This window comes from Tursiops truncatus, chromosome 5 (genome assembly GCF_011762595.2).
Source record: "Tursiops truncatus isolate mTurTru1 chromosome 5, mTurTru1.mat.Y, whole genome shotgun sequence".
NCBI lineage: Eukaryota > Metazoa > Chordata > Mammalia > Artiodactyla > Delphinidae > Tursiops > Tursiops truncatus.
The window spans coordinates 93,913,466-93,941,453 of NC_047038.1; the positions used below are offsets into that span (position 1 = coordinate 93,913,466).

General features: G+C 39.0%; 2 protein-coding genes across 11 annotated transcripts in view; one reads left to right on the plus strand and one right to left on the minus strand.

The window, feature by feature from the left end:
• BMP2K (BMP2 inducible kinase) overlaps nt 1–6,596 on the plus strand; it is a 124,011-nt gene extending 117,415 nt beyond the window's left edge. For all 4 annotated transcript variants that reach the window (XM_019932779.3, XM_019932780.3, XM_019932781.3 and 1 more), the window contains one exon: nt 773–6,596. In XM_019932779.3, the coding sequence (XP_019788338.2) occupies nt 773–2,190 (1,418 nt within the window). In that variant the 3' untranslated portion in view covers nt 2,191–6,596. The remainder of the gene's footprint in view (nt 1–772) is intronic.
• Nucleotides 58–27,988, minus strand: PAQR3 (progestin and adipoQ receptor family member 3). 7 transcript variants are annotated; one of them, XR_002175917.3, is made up of 7 exons: nt 27,599–27,988; nt 24,181–24,343; nt 19,635–19,790; nt 16,428–16,625; nt 14,224–14,314; nt 8,003–8,123; nt 58–2,217 (listed from the first exon to the last, which is right to left on the minus strand). XR_002175917.3 is itself a non-coding variant. In XM_019932785.3 (7 exons), exons 1-6 carry the CDS (start codon nt 27,781–27,783, stop codon nt 10,771–10,773), a joined length of 936 nt encoding a protein of 311 aa, XP_019788344.1. In that variant the 5' UTR covers nt 27,784–27,986; the 3' UTR covers nt 58–2,217; nt 10,765–10,770. The 7 variants fall into 7 exon arrangements, 6 of the variants coding, with proteins under 6 accessions (XP_019788344.1, XP_019788345.1, XP_073661481.1 ...); XM_019932785.3 differs by lacking the exon at nt 8,003–8,123 and adding an exon at nt 10,765–10,913 and having other exon boundaries at nt 27,599–27,986; XM_073805380.1 differs by lacking the exon at nt 58–2,217 and adding an exon at nt 10,765–10,913 and having other exon boundaries at nt 27,599–27,986.

Consider the following 27,988-nt stretch of genomic DNA (forward strand, 5'->3'; position numbering starts at 1 on the left):
AAATTGTAGAGCACTGTATTTGATACAGTTTTATTACCTATCATACAGTGAACATACTGATAGTTAAGATTTTTATTAAAGTAGCATGCTTTTAATATCATGTCTATTAGTACAGGTATGACAGTTTACGGAAGATGTGGCATCTAGGGAAGGCAGCTATCCTTGGTACCGTCTCAGTTCAGTAGCTGGTCCTTAGTTTTGATCAGGCTCTGGGGATGCACTCATGTTAACCCAACTCATAAGATACTTGTTTACAAAAAAACACCAGAATGCCAATTTAAAAATTACACAGCAAAACATAACTAAGCAGATAAGCTATTCATGCTTGCTGATCTCTGTGGGAAAACTTCATAACAGAGTTGAAATATAAGCAGAAGGCTGTTGGGCAAACATGGGGTCTGAGCAGGGCAACTGACTGGATAATCTTATTTTGAAGGTGGAAGAAGAAAATGTGCTTGTTTACTGTATTCAGAGTCCTATTCTGGGTACTGTAAGTAAGACTTAGCTGTCAGTGAGCACCTATGGTGAGTAGGTGGTGTGTAGGGTAGAGAGACAAGTAAGTCTGTCTGCACTGAAGGACCTAACCATCGACTATGAGGCCAGGTGCATCCCCGCCCCCCTCAAGCCTAATGATAAAGAACTGCCGTTACATCTTCCTCTAAGGGAACTGCCATGAGTGATCTGTAATGCTTTGTGTTAGTACATAATGTTTACTGCAAATGGTTTTTGAAATGCATTGGAATGATATAATACTTTTTCTTTGAATTTGCAGGTTCTCCTGGAAAGAAAGTTGAACATTCATCCATGAATCAAGAAAATAGCACTGAAAACCCTATCAAGAATACAAAAGCAAGCCCAGTATCTAAAGACCACCGGACTGGAAAGAAAACCTCAGAGAATTCATCAGTACACGGTCAACTGCAAAAGGGGAACGATGAATCTGAGAGTGATTTTGAATCAGATCCCCCTTCTCCTAAGAGCAGCGAAGAGGAAGAGCAAGAGGATGAAGAAGTTCTTCAGGGAGAACAAGGAGATTTTAACGATGACGATACTGAGCCGGAAAATCTGGGTCACAGGCCTCTGCTTATGGATTCTGAAGATGAGGAAGAAGAAGAGAAACACAGCTCCGATTCGGATTACGAGCAGGCCAAAGCCAAGTATAGCGACGCCAGCGCGGTCTACAGAGACACATCTGGCAGCGGAGCGATCCAGGATCCTAGTGCAGCAGTCCTCACGCCCACCCAGTTACCCTCGGACGTCGGGGCGGGGACTCCCAGACCGGAGTTTGATGTCTTTGGCGCCGTCCCCTTCTTTGCTGCACGTGCTCAACAGCCCCGCCAAGGGGAGCCGGAGAAGGACCCCTCCCCCGAGAGCCGGCTTCCCGCCGTGGGGCTGGAGCCCGAGGAGTTCGATGTCTTCACCAAGGCGCCCTTCAGCAAGAAGGTGCCCGTGCCCGACGCGCCTGCGCTCCGCGCTCGTCCGCAGTGTGTGGATATATTTGGCTCCACTCCGTTCCAGCCCTTGCCCACATCAGCAAGTAAAAGCGACAGCAACGAGGACCTTTTTGGGCTGGTGCCCTTTGAGGAGATAACCGGCAGTCAGCAGCAAAAAGTCAAGCAGCGCAGCTTGCAGAAACTGTCCTCCCGCCAGAGGCGCACGAAGCAGGAGGCGGCCAAGAGTAACGGGAAGCGGCACCACGGCACGCCCACCGGTGCCAAAAAGCCGGCCAAACCCGCCTACCGCACCCCAGAGAGGGCCCGCAGGCACAAGAGGGTGGGCCGCCGGGACTCCCAGAGCAGCAATGAATTTCTGACCATCTCGGACTCCAAGGAGAACATCAGCGTTGCCCTGACCGACGGGAAGGACAGAGGGCACGTCCTGCAAGCCGATGAGGGTCTGTTGGACCCCTTTGGGGCCAAGCCGTTCCACCCTCCGGACCTGCCGTGGCACCCCCCGCATCAGGGCCTGAGCGACATCCGTGCCGACCACAACCCTGTCCTGCCCGGGCGGCCCAGGCCGAATTCACTCCACGGGTCGTTCCCCGGGGCAGATGCGTTGAAAATGGATGATTTTGGTGCCGTGCCCTTTACAGAACTCGTGGTGCAAAGCGTCACCTCACATCAGTCCCAACAGGCCCAGCCAGTCGAATTGGACCCATTCGGTGCTGCTCCGTTTCCTTCTAAACAGTAGATAACTTCTGACTCTTGTTATTAACTCCTGTTTCAAAGAAAAAAGTATGAATAGTTTTATGAATTTGAAAGAAAATTTATTTGTATAGCTCTTTATATCATTCATTCTTACAGGTCAATCAGAATAGGTGATTTTTAAATAAACCAAATAGAAAAAGGAAGTATCTGCACAGGGTAGCAACTCCACGTCTCTTCCACGCAGGAGCAAAGGGAGTGAAATGGCAAGCTCTAACCTGGGGTTTCAGCTGCAGACGTGAAGGCACAGAAATCCAGGGAAAGCGTGTGGGCCCTTTCCCGTCGTGTAGTCCCTTCTGAAAAGGGACTGGAAAGCTGCAGCTTTATTTTTATAACAGAATGTCACTTTTGTGTGTGTATCCGAGGCTCATTCCAGAATCCAGCATTTAAAACTAAGGTTGTTTGTACATACACAAGTTGCATTTGTGGATTTTTTTTTTTTAAGGTCTCTTCTAATTTCCACATTGGGGGAAAAAAATCCACTTCTCATAAAGAATGAGAAAGTTATTATCTGGAGAGTGCAGAGATTTTAGTCCTTACACCTTTCTCTACAAAGCGGAGCCAGAGGTCACTGACTGTTGTGCCTAAAACTGTTTCATTTAAAAAAACAAGTGCCATTAATATGGAATATCTATGTAGACACCTTGAACAAAAACTAAGGATAGATATCTGACAGGTGGAAAAATGTAGAGAAAAAAATGATACAAAGAAAAAACCACTCTACTTCAGGAACACTTTATGTTCTGGTGTTGAATGGCTTCTTGCTCAAAACTTATCATGTCCCTAGTAAAGCAGATTATTGGAAAAACTGGGAATGAGGACAAGGGTCATATAGAAATTTTATTTTAGGGAAAAATATGTAGCTAAAACCCTGAGTTTTTGAGACGTTTACAATGTAAAATCATGTTGCATTTAATAATGTGCTTTATTGAATTACCACCTTCGCCAACTATTCCCCAAGTCGTGAGCAGCAATTTCTGAGTTAGGTCTGGAGGGTGGAGTAGTTTTAATAAAGTGCACAGAACAGCGAAACCCACAAAGCCTTACCGGCAGGACTTGCGCATCCTGCCGCAAATACCTCTGCACTAGTAACACGAGATCTGAGAGTGGCTGTGAGGTGTCAGATGACCAGGGGCTAGCATCTCCACTCTGCTAGTTAGCTGATTGTGTCTTTAGTGAAAAGAACCCAGCTACCAAATTGCCTTTTTTTTTAACATCACAAATCCTAATTAGAAACTTGAGGTTTTATAGAAGTTGTTTAATAAGATAGAAATCACGTCTATGAATTAATGTGAATAGAGTATGTGTGCTTCCTGTGTCTCCAACTATTTTAAGTTATAATTAACTGTCCTTCCCTATCAAATTAACATTTAGAGGTTTCTAGAACCATTAAAGCTATTTACAAAAAAAGGGTGAAAACTCTTTTCAACTGGCACTCACTCTCCTCGATTGCTCTATTTTAAGTTAACTCTCTTTGAGCCCAATTAAAATGTATTTTATGAGTAATCTTAATAGAATCTCTTAATTATAGTGCCCCAGTTGGGTTGAGCTATTTGCCTGTTTTTTCACAGTTCTAAATTTGGGAAGAAGCAAAGTATATGTAACTAAACCATCTATTTTTTTTATTGCTTCTCTCTTTTTTATGTTTTAAATCAGATACAACTTTTGTGGACAAAGGGGGAAGCAGTATGTGAATCAGAGTGAAGCAGAGGCAGACCAAGCATGACATTCATTACTGCTTAAAAGCTGTACTTTTAGAGCCCAAGTGCACCAGTTACTTGTCCTTGTGCCAAAGGCAAATATTATGTTTGCACCTTTTTTTTTTTTTCTGATTCTCAGGTTGATTAATACTGCTAATGCAAATGCTCAAGTAGATGTGCTTGAAAACTTTACAAAGTAGATTCAAGTGATACTTTCTTTTAAAAGTGAAGAGTTGATGATTACACATAGTAAATTCATGAACTACAGTAGGTTTGTATCAAACAGAATCTGTTTTTTAATGAAATCTGTTGGTTGATGTATACACAGTATGCTTCTTTGACTATTTTAGTCCTTAGCCTTGGTCTCTGCTAGACCTCATGAGTTTCTTAATTTAGAAGGGGTAGAGATGAACTAGTATGGTTTCCTTGGGATGTAAACATGAAATACCTAGAGTCTGTCTGATACCAAGGCCTTGCTTACAGTTGTTTTTCAATACACTGAATAATTTTAAATGATTTAGATACTGATAGACACTTTGGCTTATAATGCTGGATAAATCCTAAGGAAACACTTTGACACTGTTTAAAATATTTACCTTCTTATGTTTATTATATCACAGCCCAGTGACTTTTCTCTTGAGATTATAGCTCAGAAGAGACATTTAGGACTTAATAGGGGACCCAATGGGAGAGAAATGGGGAGATTCCTTTGTGTTGAAGTAGAGGCATTTTCCCAAGGAGTACAGGATTAGGGTTGCTTTCCATTTCCCATCATGTTTTCCCACTACTGTTAGGATGTAAGTCACTCCACACAGCTGATGCCCAGGTAATTCCCTTATGAGAATTATGAGAATAAAGCTCACAAGACGTGTGAAAGAGCTTAACACATACTTGGTACACAGCACTCAGTAAAAGTTTGGCTCTATTGTGGGATGGTCCAATTCTTGCTTAAGGAAGGAAAGTTGAAAAGAAATCATGTTCCTATTAATCAGTTGTCTTCTGTGCTTCTTTAGCATGTAAAGTAGTCATAACTCTAAACCTGTAATACTTGAACATCACTAAGGGAAGTAAAATATTATGAAGCTAGCAAAAGTCTGAGGCCAAAGTTATTTCTGTCCTAACAGCTTTAATAATGCTTATTGATTTTGAATCATCTTTTTAAAAGTGGACCATTTGCTTATTTTAATATTATCACTTCAGCAAAATGTTAGTGTTAAAAAGATCAGTTTTTATGGCACTGAGGAATGTATCTGCTAAGACACAAAAGTTGCTTGGTATAGATATTAGGCAGAGGAGGAGAGGTTTAACTGACTAGAATGTTTATTCAAAAGTATACATCGGGAAAGTGTGATTCTTCCACTGACGCGCCCCATCCCTGTGTGTGTGTGTGTGTGTGTGTGTGTGTGTGTGTGTACGTGGACACAGTTACGACATTATTTGGAATTGTAGATAGAAGCAGCTTTTGATTCTACCCTGTTTATTGTTTGACAGTGATAGACTGCTGTCCTCATCTTGCTGGTGGGAAATACTAAGGTGGAGCCCCTCCTCTACTCTGGTGTTCATCAGGCAGAGTAGTCTTCCTACTATCCAGCCTCTCTGCTTGGTTTATTTTAGGTTGTGGTACTTCATATCAGCATTGCTAGAAGGTACACGTGTATTAGTATCACTAGTTCTGAGGAGTTTGGGTACATTTGTTTTAATATATATAGAATGTGCAGTAAACATTTTCTTCCTTTTTTTTTTCTTTTTTTTTTTAGCAAAATTACGCATCATTTTAGGTCCAATGTTGAGCTGACAGATCTACTGTGAGAATAACATAATGATAGTTTATTTGAAAACTTTTATACACAGTGCTGTTTATATATTAGGGTAAATATATAGACGCACACATGCTTGTACATGTTACACCTCTCTACTGTGGAGTTAATGTGAATTTTTAAATTTTAAATGGAATTGCAACCACAATCATTACTAAAGGAACATTCACTCCTGGTGAGGGTTTACAAAAGCCACTAAAAGAATAAGGTAGACAGATGAAAATGCAAACGGCCATCATTTGGGGTTATTTTTATTTAAAAATTTATTGTACTACTTTTAAAAGAGAATTGTTTTTATTCCTATGCTCTTTTTGTGATTGAAAAGTCATCTAATAGTAAGCAGAATAGTAATAGTAAGCTACTTTTTAATTGCTGGCAAACAGCTTTAAGTGCACTTTCTTTGATTACACTTCCATTTTTTGTTAAACTTGAATTTTCTGAAGCCTTTTATGTACCACTAAGCAAATAACTTTAACTTTTAATAAACCTGATTTACATCTTTATTATATTTCTAATTGTTGAAAACATACTTTCTAAAGTAAGTTAACTTCAGTCCTCCCATACAGCTGGAAAACTGTTATGAGACAGAATCAGTTGCTTTTTTTTTTTTCTTCCTATATCTAATTAAGCACTAACTGATTTTAGTACTATATTGCCTTTACATTGCTTATTCTTATTGACTGAATCCTGTCCCTCATTCACTTCGTTTTGTTTGAAATTTAAAGTTATTTTCTTACTGTATTTATCATACCTACTGTTTTAATAATCTGCTTTCTTTAAATGCAATAAATCCCAAATGGATTGCATATTCTTTATAATCAGTGACTTCAGAGTTTTTCATTATTTGTCATCTTATTAAAAGTTTTGGATGCAAACTTCTAGTCAGTTCTTTCATTTACACCACAGACATTAAGCACCTATTATGCAGCAGCTAATGGAATAGAAAAATGAGTAAGATTAGATCTCTCTTCTAAGGGGCTCACAGTTTTGGATTTAAGTAAGCAAACACATTTTGACCCAGCAGTTATACTAAAAAAACAATAACACAACTTGTTCAGGGATTACAATTACTGATACTTACAATGATGAAGGTATGGCAAAAACATAAGACTTTGAAGTACCTTTTGAATGTTTGGCATAGTTTTTGCATTACATATAATTTATTTTTTAAACTCTTTCTTTAAAAACTGGTGACATTTTAACTTGTTAAAAAATATTTAGTTTTAAATAAAATACTGTAGTCCTTGATTATGTCAGGAAAGAGGCTTTGGCATGTTAAAGAGAAAACTGTTTATTGGATTGATGGACTAAGTTTGGCGTCAAGATTGCAATATTATCTTATGTATTATTCCACAAACTGGAGTTTTAGATTGGTGGCTTGTGGAAAGATTCAACTTATTTGTTTGTTAGAAATGAACTTTTTTTTTTTCGGAAGTGGTAACATTTACCTAAAGTTATGTGGAAAAATAAGGGCTTTGTTTCTTTTTAATAAATGGTACAAAGGAGCAAAATATCGGATGATAAAGGTTATCTAAAAAGAACAGTGTGGGATGTGCCACTGTTCAGATTCAGTTATAGTTAACTTCTTTCTTTCGAGAAGAATATATGCTGCAGTTAGAGCTGTTTATTTTGCGTAAGCACATCCCTTTTTAAGGAAGTCCAGCTCCAGCATCATATGTAAGATGCAGATAATATTCTCCTGTTGAAAGCATGAGCTTTTGAAGTTCTATTTGTTGCACATTTAAAAAGATGATTGATAGTTCACTTTTGCTTTAGATAGTTGGCAGTACTGAATTTACACGTGTGTTCTGCAGTGTTTTTGATCCCGGGTTTGCGGAGCATGACTAGACCTCGGTGGCTATCATTCCTGTCCTCTTAAGGATGGCCGTTTCACTGTTCATAAGAGACCCCCCACTGTTGCTACCTCTCCTTTCTAAAAATGTTTTCTCAAAGGTAGTTTCAGTTTTGGATCATTCTCCCGCTATCCTACTAAGGAATTACGGTACAGAATTTCAGGGGATGTTAGTACCCAATAGCATCCGTAGCTCTTTTCAGTGTAAACACAGTTGTTATTGTGAAAATGCATGTAAAAGAAAGACACTTCTGCCCCTCCCCTAACAGCTGAGCTGATTCTTCACTGCACACGCTTCGGCAGGGGTAAAATTACCCGGAACGATGATTACAAGTGAATACAGACCTACTCAGCTCAGCAGGAATCCAGAAATGCAGGCTTTGCCCCTTGATATTTAATGCAGGGCAAAGGATATCTCTAGGTAGGTACCTGCCAAATGGAGAGTTGTACAGCTTTATGCCAGTCAATCACAATCTTCAAATCGGTTACTCTGTCCAGGCGGGATGCCTTTAAGATGTGACACACATTCCCTGAAGCTTCATTCCTGATTCTAAAATATGATTGTGAAGCTGTTATGTATTATAAAGAATGACAAGCAGCACTTAACATATTTAGTAAACCCAGTTTATTTACATAATACATATTTTGCCATGCAGCTCATGAACCGCACTCAGTGTAACAAGAAAGACAAGCACTGTCTTGCTATTTGAAAGTGGTTTTATATAGAAAGATAATTCTCTTAGATGAATTAACTACAACCTTACAAATCACTACAGACAATTTAAAACAGCCATGAATAATTTTAAAATGTAAATCTGTAGGTAAAGAGCTTTTATAGTTTACACACTGGTAAAATTAAAACCTGTCTTTTTTAGTACTGTAGCTGAATAGTGTACTTTTAATCTTATTTTAATAAATCTACAAAACAAAAATAAATATACATTATTACAAGGCTCAGATTCATAGGCAATTTTTAAATATTCTTTAATGTTAACAACGTCTTAAAAATTTTGCCAGTAGTGATGTGCACACAGTAGGTGGTCAATAAATGCTGATATACAGAAGTGTTTATAGTTGACAGCAATCCACATTCATTCATTCATTCCCTAATAAGTACATTATAGTAAAGATAAAAAGAACTTTCTTACAATATTTAATATTTTCATAAAAAGATGAAATGTTTACATGGTATAATTTAGTTCTCCTTTACAGTCAGACCTGTATGCTTTTCAAATTCAAGAACAGTCTTAAAGTATGGTCTTTTTATCGATTAATTCAGATGGCAAGTATTAAATAATTCATACACTATAACAAAAAATAAGACTATTTCTAAAAATGAAAAGAAAATGAAATTTAAAGTTCAATATGTTTTTATTTGGAGAAGATTTTATAATAAAAAAATGGCACCAGACCTAAAATAACTAGACTTCTCCTTCTTTTTTATATTAATTATAACTACGCAGTATATTCTGTTTGACCAAAATGACAAAATATCTGTTTAAAAGCAATAATACCATGTAAGCCAATAAGGGATGCTTTAGGGAAAATATATCCTATTATCATTTCACCAAAATCTTCTTTCACTTAACATATGAATCAAATTTCTGGCCCTATGAGGTAAAATGGCCATTTTCAAAGTGGCGTTCCATCATAATAAGGGGTATGATGTGGTGTGCCCTTAGCCTACTGGGGGAGAATTCTCCTTGCTGAGATACTAGAATGGGGAATTCATATTCCAAAAACACTACACTGAAAAGAAATACAAAATTTTACAGATGCATAAACTGAGGCACATTAACTTAACATTCCAAATATCAGATGTATAAATGACATTTTGGGAATAAGCTTCACCATCAGTCAACACCTCCTGATACTTAGAAATTCCAATGTTCTGAAGATACACCAGTATTTAAAGCAGTTCATGTCCACCCATTAAGAAACTTGGGTAATATTTTATATTCCAATAAACAACATGTTTTTATGAATCACTGCTTTATGGGATTTAACTTATGCATATGAAAAGACCAGAGAACAGGAGTGCTATGTTGTATGATGGGGCAGCGAGATCTATTTTTTAAGTATATACAATGCAGTTTCAGGCCCAAATATTAGATAGTGTATATCAATACTGTGAGTTATCAGTGCAATACTAACACATGCATAAACAGAGACAGACCAGAGCACAGGTGAATAATCATGTCATCAACTGGGGCATCTGCATGACTTTGTTCTAAGGCTTAAGGTTCATTTCAGGGTCAAGAACTGGGCCATCTGGATTCTATGCCCTTGAAAGTAGCACCCATGTACCTGGGAACCCCTATCACCAGGAACTTTAAGACTGCAAACTCAAGAGAAGTGAAAAGTCTTCTGTTATAGGAATTTTGGAACCCCAAATCTACCGTCTACTGCCAAGAGCTCAATTATTATATGGATTAAATAATATTTGAAATTGAAAAGCTTAAATGGCTAATAACTTGGTTATTAGACCACAGAATTTGTTGCCTGGTCATGTAATCGGTTCTTAACATGACTTTTACCTGATGGGAAATGACGATGCAAGTTCTTTTCCCTTTCTCAACGCCTCTCTCAACTTAAAGGAGAAGGTGTTTAAAGTTTTTGTTCTAGCAAACTAAAAAATCCAATGTTCCTAGGGAGAAGAGAACCTACAGCTGAAGGAAATACTATCTTAAGTGCCGGTTTCTCACAAACCATCCATTGACAGGCTAGTGATTACTCAAAGTCAATATCAGCTTGTGACAGGCTATCGCAAACCTTGCCTTGATTAGGCACTTAAACTTGATGATCTAGTCTAAGTATCTCCTATTAAAGGAATCACACAAGAGGACTCCATTTTATAATGGAGGTGAGCCCTTCCTAAGGAAGTTAAGCTGGTGTTCAGTAAAAGGAGTACTATTTCTACACTGGCTTCACATTCATTGTCATTCAGATGTTTGTTATGAATGCCAACTAATTTTCACTTTCTGTACAAGCATTAAATTAGTAGTCTTAAGGGCCCATAAAACAGTTACTCTTACAGATCCCCAAGTATATTTTTCCATTTTTATAAAGTATTACTCATGATATATCAAACCAGAGGGAAAAGGAAAAACTAATGGGAATCTTAGAAATAGTGGGGTATACAACTCCCCGTTATATATTGCTTAATAACTGAATACACCAGGTGGCCATACCTGAATTCACAAATGTGAAACATAGTCAGGACAAGGCTTGCTATGTCTGTACTGCATGACATATACTGTTGACTGATGCCACCAATATAACATCACTACTGCAAGGACATGCCATATTTGGTGGCTTGATCCGAGGTAGTTTAGTTGTCCTGGAAGGGAAGGTAGAGAGAAAAGAATATTGACTGTAATTATTTTGATATTAAAATAAAAATATATTTCCATCTCTGGCCCTGGAAATATGACTGAGCAGCAAAAAGATTTTGGCAGTCTCAGAGTATCTGGAGACCGACTGGAGATTAATTCAGACTGAAATGTTTTCTAAAAAAATGTTAATTCATATTTGAGTCTGACTGTAAGGTTTTAAATTCATTAAGTATACTGGTGAACTTTAGAAATACTATTCCAAATGTCTTTTCAAAATCAAGATGTGGTTAATTTTAGGAATTTGACCTTTTGTCTCCCATGTCTCACCTTATATACCTGGGGAAGAAAAGACATTACATGAGGGAAGCAAAGGATATTAGTGCTACAAATCATGGAGTTTATTAGGTATGAAGCAGATACACGGTTGTGTTTGGGTATAAGTCTACTTGAAGCACTTTTTATTTTAAGCAGGTGTGTAAGGAGAAAGCTCAGACCTGAATCTTGTGCTATCAGACTACTGGAACAATTTGCAAAACGTAATTAGTAATGAGTTAATTAACTAAGGCTGATTAGTTCATATACAACTTAGGAAAATTACTTCATTTCTCTTTGTGGTTACACAAGTTTAAATTCCAAGGAGATTAAATAACTAACATGTGGGAAGCATCTTGGAAAACAACAAAATAAATAACAAAATACAGAGCCATAGACATTTAAATGTAAATAATTTTTTCTTACTCATGGTGCTTCTATGGTCATGTAATGTACTGGGTTGGCCAAAAGGTTCGTTCGGGTTTTTCGTAATATTTTACGGGAAAACTCGAACGAACTTTTTGGCCAACCCTATAAATATTCTCTAACCTTCTCTGTCTTCTCTTACCAAGAATAATAATCAGTATAGTAAGTAGATTTTAAAGTATAAGTCAACAGGATCTTTTCTGTGGAGGTTCTTAGCCACTTTTTGGTGCCATGGAACACTTTGACAGCCTAGTGAAGCTCACAGACTCATTTTTAAAAGCACAAAACACTGAGGATTATAAATAAAACTGATTAGTTTGTAATACAAGTATTACAGATTCACTGAATTCTGTCCATGGACATCTTGGGGATCCCAGACCCCTTAAATACCACTGTGATGTTTATATACTAAAAAAAAAATTAACCTGAGCTGAAAGTAAGTTCTTAGGTTTAAATTTTTTGATTTCACAGTATTTACCCACCATCTCACCACCACTACAACATGTTTCTCTTTAGAGCCAGGTAATAAATGAGGACTGGCCAGACAAGGAATGTTTCATTTTTTATGATCTCTGTATCTCTGCTCAAATGTACCTGTACTTGCACACATTCAGCTACATGGGGCATGTTTTATGTCAAGCTCATCTTGAGAAAAGTTAAGTTACATAACGTTTGACCTTTTATAGATGCCCTATGTTAGACAACTGGGAACTTTAAAAAAAATTTTTTTATAAATTTATTTATTTATTTTTGGCTGCATTGGGTCTTCGTTGCTGCACGCGGGCTTCCTCTAGTTGCAGTGAGCGGGGGCTACTCTTCGCTGTGGTGCGCCAGCTTCTCATTGCGGTGGCTTCTCTTGTTGCGGAGCACAGGCTCTAGGCGCACAGGCTTCAGTAGCTGTAGTTGTGGCGCACGGGCTTAGTTGCTCCGTGGCATGTGGGATCTTCCTGGACCAGGGCTCGAATCTGTGTCCCCTGCATTGGCAGGCGGATTCTCAACCACCGCGCCACCAGGGAAGTCCCCAAGTAGGAACTTCTGATCTGAATATTTTAAGGCCTAAAAACACTATGGCCATAATCACAGAGTGCAGACAACTTTCATTGGTTAATTTTCTACATCTATGATGAATAAATTAATAATAAAATAATTATTAATAAAGTGATACAAAAATGTATTTTACCAAAACTGTTTTTTCTGAGGAGAATTCTGACCCTGCCTGGCAGATGGGTGGTCTTCAGTTCAAGGACATGTCCTAGTTATGTTCCCAAATCCTAATGTTTATATTCAGGTTCTTCGTTGTAGTCCGTCCTTATTTAAAATTCAGTGGAGAAAAGTCAAGTGCAGAGAGGAATGCCTGAGGTTCTGCAGTCTATTCATTCTCTAGTTCGGGGTTTCTCATCCTTTCTTCTTCCCCAACACACATGACGAGCTGCACAATCCTATCTTTGATTCACTGTGGAAGAGGTTCTTAACCCAGGAAGAAGGGAAGACAATTTGCAATTTGAATTTAAACTGCTCCCCTACTTCTAGCCCCCAAACCGAAAGACCACTGCCTTATGTCTCTTGTTATTCTTGACTTGAGCCAAAGGTCACCTGGACTTGCATCATTCTGTCCCTTCCTAAGCCACATATTTCATTTATGAAACTGGGGTTGAGGGGCATCGTAATAACAATTGCTAAGATTTACTGAGTGCTCACTACTCTCGAGGAACCGTGCTAAATGTTTCATGTGCACTTTCTCATCTAATCCGCACAATGACCCCAAGAGAGAAATGTATTATCTTCATGTTTCAGAAGAGAAAACCGGGCTGAGAAAGCTTATGTGACTTATTTAGCTCATGCAGCTAGAAAGTGGCTGACGGGGGATTTGAACCCAAGCAGTCTGACTCCAGAGCTGAAGCTCCTAAACAAGCAAATACATGTTGTGGAGAACATTATTCACTCTACCCAGTGTCCTCTTAGTTATTTTCTATCAGAAGACGTTTTCCTCTGGACTGAAGAAGCAGGGAAATCTGTCCTTCTCTTAAGTTCCTGGATTGTGTGTATCTTGGGGACATGAAGACCCTTAACTTAGATTACTTTCCTCTTACCACTGGGTGCCAGGAAGCTGAAAGCCAGACTGATGGGCTTTCTTTTATAGAAACTTACGATAGATACATTATGAAGTAATCCTAAACCTGGCTTCTTTTCATTATCCTGTTATTTTCCTTTGCCTCTTGTTTGTTTTATGGATCTCGCACGTATATTGATAAATTAATTTTTAAGCATAAGCTGGTATACAAAGAAGTAAATGGTAATTGCTAACTAGTGCTCCACAAAAAAGCAGTGGCTGGGAGTGCGTAATTGTGAAATGGTGGTGACCCTATCTACTGGACTCAACTCATATTGTGACGGTGAAAGACAAAGTTTGTGAAAGCCATTAGAAAGTTCAAGTTTTAGATAACATTTGAGAAGAGACGAGCCATTCTATAATCAATAATATTGGGGAAAAAAATCTAAGTTTTGATGCTCTGAAACATATACCTCCACTACATATTTAGAATAAAGTTAGACAACCATTATACAAGTGATACGTACCTGGAAAATACCTTTCTGGAACTTTGGAAATGTAGAATAGGAAAGCAAGAAGAGCAATCACATACATCACAATTACACGGGGTGCAAAGTCCTAAAAAGCAAAACATATTTTTTCACAGATCTTGCCTACTGTGATTGAATTCTCAATTTCTTATAAATCTAATTCATAGAATTAGACAACACACAGGAGTAGAATTCATAGGTGGGATTTAAGTGTGTTAAATCTGAATTGCTTTTGCAGACAGTCTCCAATGAGAAAAAGCTTGCTCTCAATACTTCAGGAAGCAGTCCAGAGGACTGGAACACAGAGACAGCCCTAAAGGTCAGGGCACCAGGGCAGCTAAAGCTTCAACATAGTTTAGGTCCTAAGGGCGTCCAACTCCATCTACAACATAGGGTGGAATACATATGGGAATGGAGTTGCCAGCTGAATAAGGAGAGACTAAACAGGGATTTGTGGCTGGAAAAGAGCCAAGAGGCTTGGCCCAACAGTGAAATCTGTTCCACATCCCAGATAAATGGCTCTCTTGAATACTACTCTACAAAGCAGTCCATCTCACAGCTCTCTTGGAAAGCTTTTCCTTGCTCTAAGAAAATCAGCCAGCTCTAATTTATACATGCTGTTCCTAATTCTGGTTATAAACCTAATTTACCAAGAAGCCATTTAAGAAATAAAGACAAATTATTTCTCTTCCCTCTAACAGATATTTGAGAATCGTCATGGGCCCCCTCCCCTAAATCCTATACCCTCAGACTAATCAACCTCAGATTTTGCAAACATTCTAGAACACAGCTTCACCCTGCCTCCCACGATTAGCTCTTTGGAACTTTTCATCTTTGGTTATGTGCCTCTCTTTCCAAATTTTTTTTGCTGAACACAGGATTGTTCCCTTTTTTTTTTTTTCCCCTTTTCTGAATTTCTTCAAAATCTACTGGCTTAATGGGTCTGGTTCTCTTTCTTTGTCACGATAAGCATAAAAGGATGTGTTTCCCTCATCCCAGAATTTCACTCACTTCTATGTCAGTAATTAGTTATTCATTTGTGGTTAGGATTAAATCTAGAGTGGCACTTCCCCATTCTATTTTCTGGGCATCGAAACTGTCAGAAAAACAATGTTTTCACAGATATCGGAATCACTGAAGTTATTCCTCACTACTATCTCACCTTTCTCCCAATTTCCTAATCTTATAAAGAAAGCATCACCGTCATCCTCAAGTTGGCAAGATAGCCAGATCATATCACTCAATTCACTACACCACAGACTTCCTTTCTTTTTAGTTTTATATGCAGATGCTTTCCACCATGCTGTTGCCAACAGTACGTAAGCCTACTTTTAGTCCCTCTCTTGTAAAAAAAAATATATAATTCCTTTGAATAAAACCTGCATTTAAATCCCTATATTCCAAAGGTCCCATTGCAACAAGTGTATGCGATTTCTTCTAGATTTCTTGGCACAATTAGTTATGTTAAAAATTCTCAAGTTTACTCTCTAGCACACACTTAAGGCATTTTTATATAAATCTCTAAGAACTTAAGTCTTACTTCTAATTCCCTTCTCAAGCATGCTGAGGAATTCTCACTGAGGTTCTTCCTAATGTACTCCAACTGTTCCCCCCATAATAACTAACTGTCTTTTATTTTTCAGTATATTTTCCTTGCTGGGTGGAATATGCTCCCATGGCTCTAGCTACCAAGACAGTAATGACTGTCAAATCTCCATCACTAGTCTCGAACTCCAAGCTAAATCCAGACCCTATCTCCACCTTTACATCCCACGGGAACCTCAAACTCAGGTCCAAGAAGAAATCCTTCCCAACTCCTTTTCCTCCACAAACAACAAACAAATCAACTGCTCCTACTGGCATTATCCCTGCCTCAGATGACAAAGCTGCAAACCTGGGAGTCCTCCTCTACAGTAAGGACTTGGATATTTACAACCTATGGGTAACAGAAAGAGAATTAAGAATGCATCATCTCATAGAAATACATCTCAGAAGAAAATAGTTAGACTTCTATCACTACAAGGTATGTTTATTTATTTATATAGATGTGAAAAATTATTGCATCATTATGCAATTAGAAATGTGCCCTCAAATGACAAAGGTCCACCTTCTTGGCCTGATTACATTACTTTACTGAAAGGAATAAAACTGAAAGGACAAAAAAAAAAAAAAGGGAAAAATATTGACCACACTCAACCTACCTGCACAATAGGAGCACCGATTCCTCCATTGAGCCAAACCCAGTGAAGAGTAGGGATCACTCCATATCCCGAAACAGAACAAAAGATGATAGAACGGAGCCTCTGCCACTGCTGTGTGAGGTAATTGGGATGAATCTGAGCAAAGAACACCGCCAGGATCATAGCAAGCACTGTGATCAAGTACACCTGACGCCAGTACTAGAATGAAAGGAAATCACATTTTAATTGTTATTAACAATAAGGGAAGGAAAAGAGTAATTTTCAGTTTGGGCTTCTACATTATACATTCCAAATTCTATTTATTTGGTATTTTCATTTCCAAACGTGATTGCCTTCCTTCCTTAAAACAATGCATGTTGCGTACGACTGCTAGGTTTCTTAGGATGATAAACCAGACCCCAAAGTGAGCTGGTGAAGAACACATTTATTCACACAAAAGCATCTCCTGAGTACCTATTATAGGCCGAGGCAATTTGAGTCTTGTGGAAACAAAGATGACTATGACAGGGGCTCTCTCAGTGGGTGAGCTCATAGGCTATGAGAGGGGCAGACATATAAACAAATGATTATAATCTAATGATAAGTACTGTAACATAGCTGTGAAGAGAATGTTGTAGAACTACAGAAGAGGGAGCAATTGATACCTGGATTAGCTAAAAAATGCTTCACAGAGGAAATGACATCTCAGCTGGGGCTTGAGGAATACATAAGATTTTCATGAGAAGAGGGAGCTCTCAAGGAAAAGGAACAGCACACAGAGCAAGGAAGTTTTACAAAGGGAGGCTGAAAGGCAGATGTACTGTCAGGCTAAGTATTTGTACTTTATCATGCGGGCACTGAGGAAATAGCAGAGTCCTTGAAGAATGAGATGACATGGTTGTTTTTCCAACTGACTTATTAGAATAACTCTGACATCAGTGAAAAATAGAGATGACAGGAAGCCAGCTAGCCGATATTATTATAGAATAATTGATTCAAGGAGAAAATAGGAGCATGGACTTTTGTTGAACAAGGTAGATGTTAGCACCAGATTCAGGAGACATCTTTGAAATAAACTAGTCTTAGTGGTTGACTGGATGCGTGAGAGGGCAGTAGAGGATGGCTCAACTGTTTCTAGTATGAAAGGCCATGCAAATGGCTTGTACTAATAAGCAAATGAACAAAGATGATCCAGAGTGTGTGTGTGTGTGTGTGTGTGTGTGTGTGTGTGTGTGTGTGTGTGTGTGTGTGTGTGTGTGTGTGTGTGTGTGTGTGTTGGGGGGAGAAAATGGGGAAGCATGAAAGAATGTTCATTTGAAAATATATCAAGTTTGAAGGACTTATAGAATATTTAGGTATCTAAATGAGCAGTTGAAAAGCTGCTCTTGATGCTCAAAAGTTAGCATCACCTAGGACAGAGTTCTTAACCTGGGCTCCAAGGACTTCTCTGGGACCATTACACTTCTTGCAATTCACACGTCAAAATGACTGGTCAGTCTGTGCCCAAACGCACATTATCCGGGATGGAGGGTCCATAGTTTTCAATCTCATTCTCAAAGCAGTCTGTGTTCCTTAAAAGGTAAAGAGCCACTATAGCAACTGAATATTTGGAAATGATAAGATACCAGAGGGAAGAAAACTTTTCCTTTTAAATGATCATGGACTGTATTAGCTCTAACAGTCTTTTTTTTCTCTTTAATCTACCTTGGACTTCTAGCTCTTCTGAAAAGAGATTTACAAAAAGTGTCCCACTAGTCTCTTTGATGATCGGATATATTTGGGAAGAGGTAAACAAAAAACAGGTTTCAGAGAAATACATAAGAAGCAAAACAATTCTAATATTACATGACTGTACTCACAAGCCTTTTTTTTTTAAAGATACAAATAGTTTCATGCAAAATGAATAAGTTGTGAAAGGTGAGTAGATATGAATAGTTTACTATTAAAACCAAATCAATTTACAAGGTAAATGGCATGTACACTTAATTTTAAGCTTATGTTCCAACGTAATCAGGCCTAAAAAGCAAATGGCTCACGTATAAGTGGCTACAATTAATAATGTTCTTACATTCAAACCAAATTATGATTTTTCGCTTTGCTAGTTTTACACTCCAGCAGTGTTGACAGTTTTCTATTATTGCGTAGCAACAAAGGTCCTACATAAGAATTCCCAACAGTCAGAGGACCCCTGCGCTGCAGCCAATCCTCCTAGAAAGTGAAGGCTGGGGATATGGCTTGGACCACCTGCTCCATGGGGAGGGCTCGGGCATGACAGGCTCTAGTCCTGTGACTAGTAGGCACACTGCACCTGGGAGAGCGGCTCAGTCTTGGCTCTGAAAGGGAAGGAACTAAAAGGATAAACAGAAAACAAAAAAAACGTATGGTAGGAGAGCAGGAGGAAAAGAGAGTAGGGTCAATGGGGACTTTCTGAATGGGAGGCCTTGAGATGTACTGAGCCCTCAGGAAGATTCAGTTTGCCTTCTTGGCTGGGACATGAGGAGAGGAGGTAGTTTGGTTGGCCAACATATTTAGATCAGTTGCTGTATAATTTGATCACAGTGTTTCAAATGCTGCTTTGCACAAGGCAAAACTGACTTTTGTAACTTTAGGGTCAGAAAGAAGAGTTGATCTAGAACTCACAATAGACACGTGTTTGTTAAAGACACTCACAACCCATCTGGCCTGTCTCTAGACCTGCCTCCAAACATAAGACTAAGGAAAGGAAAACATATTTCTTATATAAGAATATGGGTCAACACACTCGCAGATATACCTTTTGTTTTTTTCTCACTGAGAGAGGAGTAAAGGATAAGAAGGGAAAATGGAAAGCAGCAGCTAACTTCATAATTTTAACAAGTGCTAACTTTACCTTCAACTCTATAAACACAAAAATAAAAGATATATAATGAACATCTGAGGAACCATGTAGCTATATGGGTTTAGTGGGGAAACATTAATAATTTAATGTTTACGTTAAGTTTCAGAAAATAACAACATATATATATTATTTTCCATTCCTTTCCAGGTTAGTGAAGGGAATAGGAACTGATAATAGATGTTAGAAATCACAGGGCCCTTTTGAAAAAGGAGATTATGCCTCCACCAGACTTTCGTTTCTTCTATAAGTTAGTTAACTATGTGCTTATTCAGAAGTTCAAGGGAACCATGGCAAGAACACCCAAGACCTATATAAGAAACATAGAATGTAAAATGTTTTAAGTTACTTACGTTATTACAATAAAATGCATAAAATACGCCAGAGACATAGCAGCCCAGTATTCCAATAGAAATTCCTGCATAATCTAATGCCATCCATCTACGACAGGTTTTTTCTGATCGATGGCAGGAAAAAAGATGATAGCCCACAGAGCAAAGCATACAGACCTATGGAAAATAAAACAAATCTTAGCAAAGTGAAACAAACAAACAAAAAAACAAAAGCAACTCATGCATGATGTTCATGGAAGTGGTCAGGTCAAGTTCAGGCTTTTCAGCCAAAGAGACCTGGACATGGACCCTAGCTTTGTGCCTGACTATATGTCATTTCCCTAAGCCTCAGTTCCTCATGGGTAAAATGGGGACAACAATCATAAAGAAAGAAATCTATAATGGTAACTACTTTATAACATAAAAAATTTAATGAACAGTGCAGTAGAAGGAAATCTACTGAGGCTTATTTTGATCTATGAATAAGTTTCCTTTCAAAAACTACTTACTACAGAATACATGTCCTTAAAGAAAAATAAACCAAAGAATATGGAATTGTATGAAAGAATATACAATTGTATGAAAGAATATGGAATTGTATGACGTAAAAAAAAATAAATCCCTCCCAGTCAATCTATTCTCCAGTGGGAGCCACTGATAACATCTTTTTTGTGTCCTTTCAGATATTTTCAATAAACATATCAGACACCTATGATATAGAAGTCCACACGAACAAGAACACCATATATACTTCTTAATCAAACGGAATCATACAGCCTGTTCTGCTATTTGTTTTTTTCACTTAAGACATTTTATGTCTGTATGAGACTTCATTGTATAGAGTTTACTTCTAAGTTAAACATAGCTTTGCTGCGTTCAAGGAAAAATAATTATGACTTATGCTGATTTTATACGTTATCAGATTGAGAGCAAACCTAATGTAATTCTATCAGTTGCTCTGAAGATCGATCAGGTTTCTACAGCTGAACTCCCTCTAGCCATTAAATACCTACTGCGTGTCATACAGTGGGGATACAAAGATGAAACCTCTACTCTCAAAGAGATTTTTCAGAAACAAGTGAACAAATGGTGATATAGGAAGTCCTATAGGAAAAGTCGGTGCAGAGCACAGTTAGAAAATAGAGGAGGGAGAGTACCAGGTCTGTGGGTGCATGTGTGTACTTGTGGGTGGGAGTGGTGGGCAGAAAAGAGCTACATATTTCATAGAAGGGTTGCCACCAGACCTGCACCTTAAGTTGACCTGGCATTCATCAAGGACATAAATAAAGGTGTGCACAGGTTTACTGGAGGGCCCATAGGAAAAGCAGCATACTGAGAAACACAGCATCATTAAGGAATGCTATGTGGCCTTCTTCATGATATGATTATGACAGAGCCTATACATCAAGGAGTTTTAACTTCAGTATTATGGGCTCTGTGGGATACTTCTGAAAATTTTAAGTGCACCCTTACAGAAAGGCTGAGATGAGAGGTTACAGGCGTAGCCCTAGGAAGCAATGACTAGAGCCTACACTAAGCCAGGGACAGTGGGGGTAGGGAAAATGGGCCAGATAAATGGTCATCTAGCTATTCTGTAGTGTGACCATTAAACCAACCTAAGCCCCCATAGCCTCAGTATAAATATTCAAAACAAGGTTCCTAGCCACAATCTCATTTCTTCATCCACTATCTAAAATCCTTAACAGTCTGTGGCTTTGGCTACTACAAGTCAGAGTTTATTGACCCAATTAAACATAACTCTAAGAAGCTTGGTTATTTGTTTTATCTGATTATCCCTGAGATAAAACACAGTAAATTCAGAGAACATGAAGGTGTGTATTCTCACTGACAGGGAAAGATCTCATTATCACAGTGCTGAGTGACACAAAACAGCAAGCACAGAGATGACCACAGCTCAGAAGGAGGTAGATAGGAAAGGAAGGCAGGCAGGTGTGAAGCAGCTGTGATACACAAACATCTGGAGGAATCTGAACCCAAATGTCAAATGTGGAAGTGGAATTTCAAATGACTTTTACTTTCCTCCAAATACTTTTGTGTTTGCTTGAATTTCTACATGAGTACATGTTATAGTAATAATAACAACAATAAAGCTAATTTCATTGTGAAAACGTAAATAAAAGTGGAAAGAGAAAAACTACAGTATCAAGAGGAAAGTAAAATATACGGTATTCATAGAGAACATCTGAGTTTTAGAAAAGTTAACCTAGACTTAGTATGTTGTTTTAAAAGGGACATGTTGTTAGAGCTGCTTAAAAAACTGACTGAAAAATTATCTGACATTGAGTATGTCTCCGTTTTCTGGAAAGTTTCCTTCTGTGGAGTATCTCACTCCATCCAGGTGGACAGGTAATTACAGCATGACATCCTACATCTAAGCTCCTTGCCATGATAACCAAATGCCTCGGGATCTGGCTCCTGCCTATCTCTCCAGCCTTACCTTTCTCCATTTTCCTAGGGTTTAACCACAAAAACCAGCACCTACAGGTCCAGAAAGTGCTAAGCTGTCTCTTGCTTCTGGGCCTTTAGGCACTCTTTTTTCTGCTTCATTGCCCTGCCTCACTCTCCCTTCTGCTCACCTATCTGGGTGACTTGATCTTTATGACAGGCTGGTTTTGTTCAGCACTGTATTCCCGATGCCTAGCTTAGTGCCTGGATATAGATAAGAGGTATTAGAAAGATATTTCTTGAACTGAATGTTAATGAACTGAATCTAGGGAAAGGTGTTCTCAGATTCTATTCTTCTCTAAGATAGAAAGACTTCAAAGCCCCTAAAATTACATTCTACTATTCAGAATGTACTCTATTAAAAAAATCTGGTTGGTAGTAAGCACTGAGCACGTAAAAAGGGTAGAAGTAAAAAGAGTAAAAATGTTATATCTTTAAAAAATTAAATGTAAATCAATACTAATACATATATTTATGGTTTACCATGCTGCCTGCTAACTCTAAGAATTTGGGGAAATTGGGTGAACAAGTTATAATTTCATAAAAATAAAAATAATAAAAATGGTATCTGCAAGTAGGGAAAATGTGCTCATTTGTCTTTAGAAGCTGTACTGTGTGTAACAGAAAGATCAGTGCACTAGCAGTTAGGAGAAGAGGATTCTACTGCCCTGCTAAACAATCCAAGTCACTCTAACCACTTCGGGTGTTTCTTCACTGGCAGTTGTTTTAATTATTTCGTCTTCTCAGTTTTGCAATGCACTGCTTTCTTAAACCATTATGAAAATGAATGTGTGTTCCCTGAAATAACATCAGCTGTGGCTGGGTGGCTAAAGGGCAAGCCTGGGGTAGAGGAAAACATGTGGGATCCTCAAAGGAAATAATATCTGTATAACAGTAGAGTATAAACCAATTTTTCTTATATTAAGCACATCTTAGTCTATAACATACACCTAAAAATTAAGTATGGAGAAACTGATTCATTTCCATTTTAAAAATTGGGGTAGATTTTAAAGAGCTGTTTAGGCTCCGGTCAGGACAAAAATTAAACCTGAGAAAGAGTATACTTTAAAAAACACTTAAAGAAAAAATAATTTTCTAATAAGAACACAAAAATACAGAGTATTCTTTCCCTCAAAGAAATTTAAAATATGGTTCTAGGAGCTAGAATTAGAAGAAAAGGGGGAGAGAGATGTTCCCAGTGTGTTTCTTGATCATGTAAGTCCAAAGTTTTGAGTCAAATGATGAAGGCCTGAAACTGACTATTAAACAATGAAAGCAACACCTGTGCAGTTTACTTATCGATTCCCCTCTCAGAGTAGCAGCAAGTTAACTGCAGGGAGTGCTGGCCTGCGTTTGGAGGGAGAGGCATGATAGCTTTTTCTTTTCATTTTTATGATTTTTTTGTACTCTTCATTTTTTTTTTAAATTAAAAAAATATCAACTGGATTTTGGTCCACGTTAGTTTTCTTTTTCAGAATTACCTGTTTGAAAAATTATTAAACGTAACTTTTAAAGGCACTTTGTTACAGATCCTGGAAGAAAAATTAAAGTGCTGAGGAACACATACAAGAGGCCACAGAGGAGAAGAAACTGAAAGTATCTGAAATCAGGCACGTGCAAAAGGCCCAAAGGAAATTAACATTAAAGTGAGAGAAAAGATTAATACCAACAAAACAAGACATTAAAACTAAGACAGTATGGAAACAACAAATACAAAAGGCATAGACATATAAAAGATGAGAAATCTTCCCAAACAAGTTTTAAGCAGACAACAGAGTTCTACTTCAGTCGGCAAACACAGTACAGAGATTCCTATCTTTGTATTAATCTTAAAGCAGAGGTCTAAAAAAAGGAAGAGAAAAGAAAGAAATTTTCTTAATCTTTAAAACTTACTGGATTTCAAATATACTCTAATAACATCCAAATACACTCTCATAAAAACATACTCTGGATGCTTATATTATGAAAGTGAATAAGCTAAAATCTATATGCTATTTGGGGGCTCTTTAAAGCAAGTTGTGGGTGTGAAGTAAGGTCACCTGCCCAAGCTTGTCTGACTAAAGTTCTCTTTACCAATAATAGTGTTTGTGAAATGACTTACCTGGAAGCAGAAAAGGCAAATAGAACAAATTACAAAGTCTTCTCTGGATGCACTTGCTGAAGGTAACACAGATGTCATGTCATATATTCCCAGTGTGAAGAAGAGAAAGAAACCCAGCAAATGACTCCAGATGTTTACCGTCTCATTAGATAAAATAAACAAACTGGAAAAAACCAAACGTGCAGCTCAGATTCATATCTGTTCGCTCACTGTCAGCATTTAAAAGGTTATGGACAATTTTGGGGATTATCTAATACGTGCTACTTTAAGCCCTTAACCCCATCTTTACCTTTCTAAATTTGATATACCATCTCCATCAATCCTGGGATCTTACAGTTTTTTCTTGCTCACCTCTATTATACTTACCATTTCCTTCCTCAATTAGAGCTATTTATGTATAAATTCCACCTCATCCTCCAGCTTATCAACTCCCTGACGGCTGGCATGATTCATCTTTATGACACTACTGTTCCAAGCACAGTGTCTTGCTCAGATTAGATGCTAAATGTCTACAGAAATGAATGAGCAGATTAAAACTGGGTGCTAGCTACCATACTCTGACACTCAGTAATAGGTATCTGAAAACCCGCTAAGTATAAGGTTAGGCACGAACTTAAAATACCTTTTTAGTACTCATTACATGCAAGTGCAAAGTTAAATGGACTTGAGAGAAGCAGGATAAATGCAAATGGATCCACTGGAAATGTCCTTTAAGACAGGCATTCTGCAACAACTTTGCTGTGGTTGTTTTGAAACCAAACTAGTTTCCAGGTGGCATGAGTTTATTCCTTTTTTGGAACGACAAGAGGTTACTTTTACTATCAGTACTAATTGCCCTCTTTCAATACACCCTAACTGGTTTGAGTTTAAGTAGTCCTGGCAGTGCAGGCCGGTGCAGAGTGTTCCCCGCCGACCAGGAGTCAGGAGGCTCACTGTCCCTTCACTCCCACCCTGGGCAACAAATTAGCTCTGGGATCATGAGCAAGTCACTTAACGTCTCTGGCTTCAATTTCTCCATCTCTAAAACAAGGGAGCTGGATTAGATGCTGCTGCAAGTCCCTTCCAGCTCCTTCCTTAATTTTGTGAAATGTTTCTCCAGCTGTGGATAAGACTCATCAGATTATCAAAAGGTGATGTCATGACTAAAGGTTAAAATCCTCTTGCAAAATCTAATCTTTTGTTTAAACTAAAGTCTTTGATCTTCACTGATTCAGAATCCTTATTGGTAAGCACTAATGTATAACTCTAATACTGAATTTGCAGCAGTCACCATGGTTCATATTTTCCCATGTCATAAACATAGCAGGGTCTCACACAATCAGATGATCACCAAGGATAAAGTGGATCCTGTATCATGGATTTCAGGCTTTATACTGTATAAGCATCAAGTATAAAAACTACTTATACTGGGGAGTGGGGGAAGAGATGCAGGGATGTGAGGAGACACATCTAACCCCAGGACTGTTTGACAGCCAATACCACATTCTGCCTGTTGCCTCAGAACTTTTCATTTGGTGAAACCCAGTATAACCTGATTAACTGAGCAGAGAGGCATAATCTTGACATGTTCCTTCCAACTAACAGAGTATTGGCAGAACAGTTGTGACGTACAAAACCTCTCCTTATATCCAAAATGTGTCCTCGTCCCTCTAGACAAAGGGCAAAAGCTGAACCTGGAAAAGACCAAGCTGGTGGGAAGAGCACTTAGCAGAATATCCCCTGTAGGGGATCTACTCTTATTCTATGAGAAGTTAGACCTATACTCTGTTCTGCTTCAAAATCAACAATCAACTTCATCATCATCATCATCTATTTGGCTTCAAATTCAATGACCATGGTGATAACAAGTCACCATTTATTGAGTGCTTATTATGTACCAGGCTCTGTGTAGCATTTTACATACACAATCCCATTTCGTCCTTACTACTTTCTGAGGCACATACTGTAATTACCCTCACTTTTACAAATGGGGAAAATAAGGCTGGGAGAGGTTAACTTTTGTTCAAGGTCCCACAGCTGTTAAGTGGCACATCTGCACACCCAAGTCTTTTTTACTCAACAGCCCAAGATCTAAAGCACTATATTTCACTCCTTAATCCATGAAATTTGGACCCTAATATTAGAATGCAGAGGTGGGTATAAAACTATTTAAGGCAACTGACTACCTGCTCTATCCTTATGGAACTCTACATCCACAGCAGGGCCCAGCTCTGATTTCTTGTGTAATAACTTATGCCAAGGAGTCAATGGGGAGGAAAATGGCACTCAGGATTCAAATTGTGAAGTACTGTGGGCCATGCATCGAAGCCAAGTAGGGATGGACAGTGATGTCACCTTGTGACCCTGAGTTAGAGAAGCAATTTAAAGGCAAGCAGGGCAAAGGAACTGGGGTAAGACCATGCCAAAAACAAGATCAAGAATCAAACATGTGGTTGCTGCTTGAACAATTCAATGGCTCACATTCCAGCAGTGGGGTTTGTCACTACAGTGACCTGGAGCTAAGCAACATGGGTATCTTAATTCTCTTAAAGTGGGGTCCTGTAATTAAGTACATATAGGGAGTTTTAACAGAAAGCTAGTCGAAGAACTAGAACACTAATTTTTCAGTTTTGTTTTTTTAAACCCAGGCTTTCAAGGGACTCAATTTTAAGAGTTTAAATGATGACGGAATTCCTTTTTTAAAGACACTTCTATAGTGCTCTAGTGGAGGGCAGTGCCTGTTATAGGCTCTCTTTGCTATAGTGCTTTTCCCACACAGCGTTTTTTCACAATGGTTATTATGTAATAGTATAACTAGCTCTTTAATGTGTGTCACCCAGGCTAGACCTCAGTATTTTCAAGAGAACAGGGATCATACCTGCTGTTCTTTGCAGGACCTGGTAGGGTGCCTGGCACCTAGCAGGGGTTCCATACTATCTGCTGAATGAATAAACCAGGATTTCTAAATGTATGGCATTGTGAACTTGTTTCCTATTATACAGGCACTTATCTGGCCCCAAACATCTGAATTTCCATAGGGCTGCCTTAAAAATAAACAAAGCTTTGGTATACACAGGGGCAAGTATGGCTCAGTCATTGTCAGTGGGGTCGATTCCAACATGTATCCCAATAAGCACCAAATGGTATAAAGGATGTAAAAATTCCTTTGTAAAGAGCAAAGCCCCACAGGAGTTAGTGATTATGACCATTGTTACTATCATTAGTCCATGGATCAAATAGCCCGGTGCCGGAAGAAGGAAAGACAACGAGAAAGGAGAGGTGGCAGAAAGGGATGAAAAGGTTGGGACAGCTAGGAAATGATGGGCACGGAGAAACGCGGGGAAAGCAGCAGGCGGACCAGACAAAAAGGCTGTAGGTGAGGAGGAGGGGCCGCCGGCGCGCCCCCCAGGCGCACCCAGCGGAGGCGGCCAGACTGTACCTTTTGATACACAGCCTGGAGGGCAGGTAGGCCCGGTAGCCGTCGGTGATGTACGGGTTGTCCTTGAGGGACACGGGGATCTGCTCGTAGGTGTAGAGGCGGATGCCGCGGGGCACCAGGACGGGCCAGTATTGGTAGCTGCCCAGCTCGATATAATGTGCGCTCTTCAGCAGCTTCTGATGCATCCTTCCTGGCCGCCGCCGCTCCCCAAGCGGGGAGCTTGCCCAGGCCCCGCCTCCCCGGGGAGGGGGCTTCGCCCCCGCAGCCCCCGCCCCGGAGCCCGGACGTGGCGCGAGGTCCTACGGCCCTGCCTTTGCCCAGGCCGGGCTCCGCTCACAGGGCGTCCACCGCCGTCAGCACCCCGGCGGACCCGGCGGCGTCGCAGCCCTC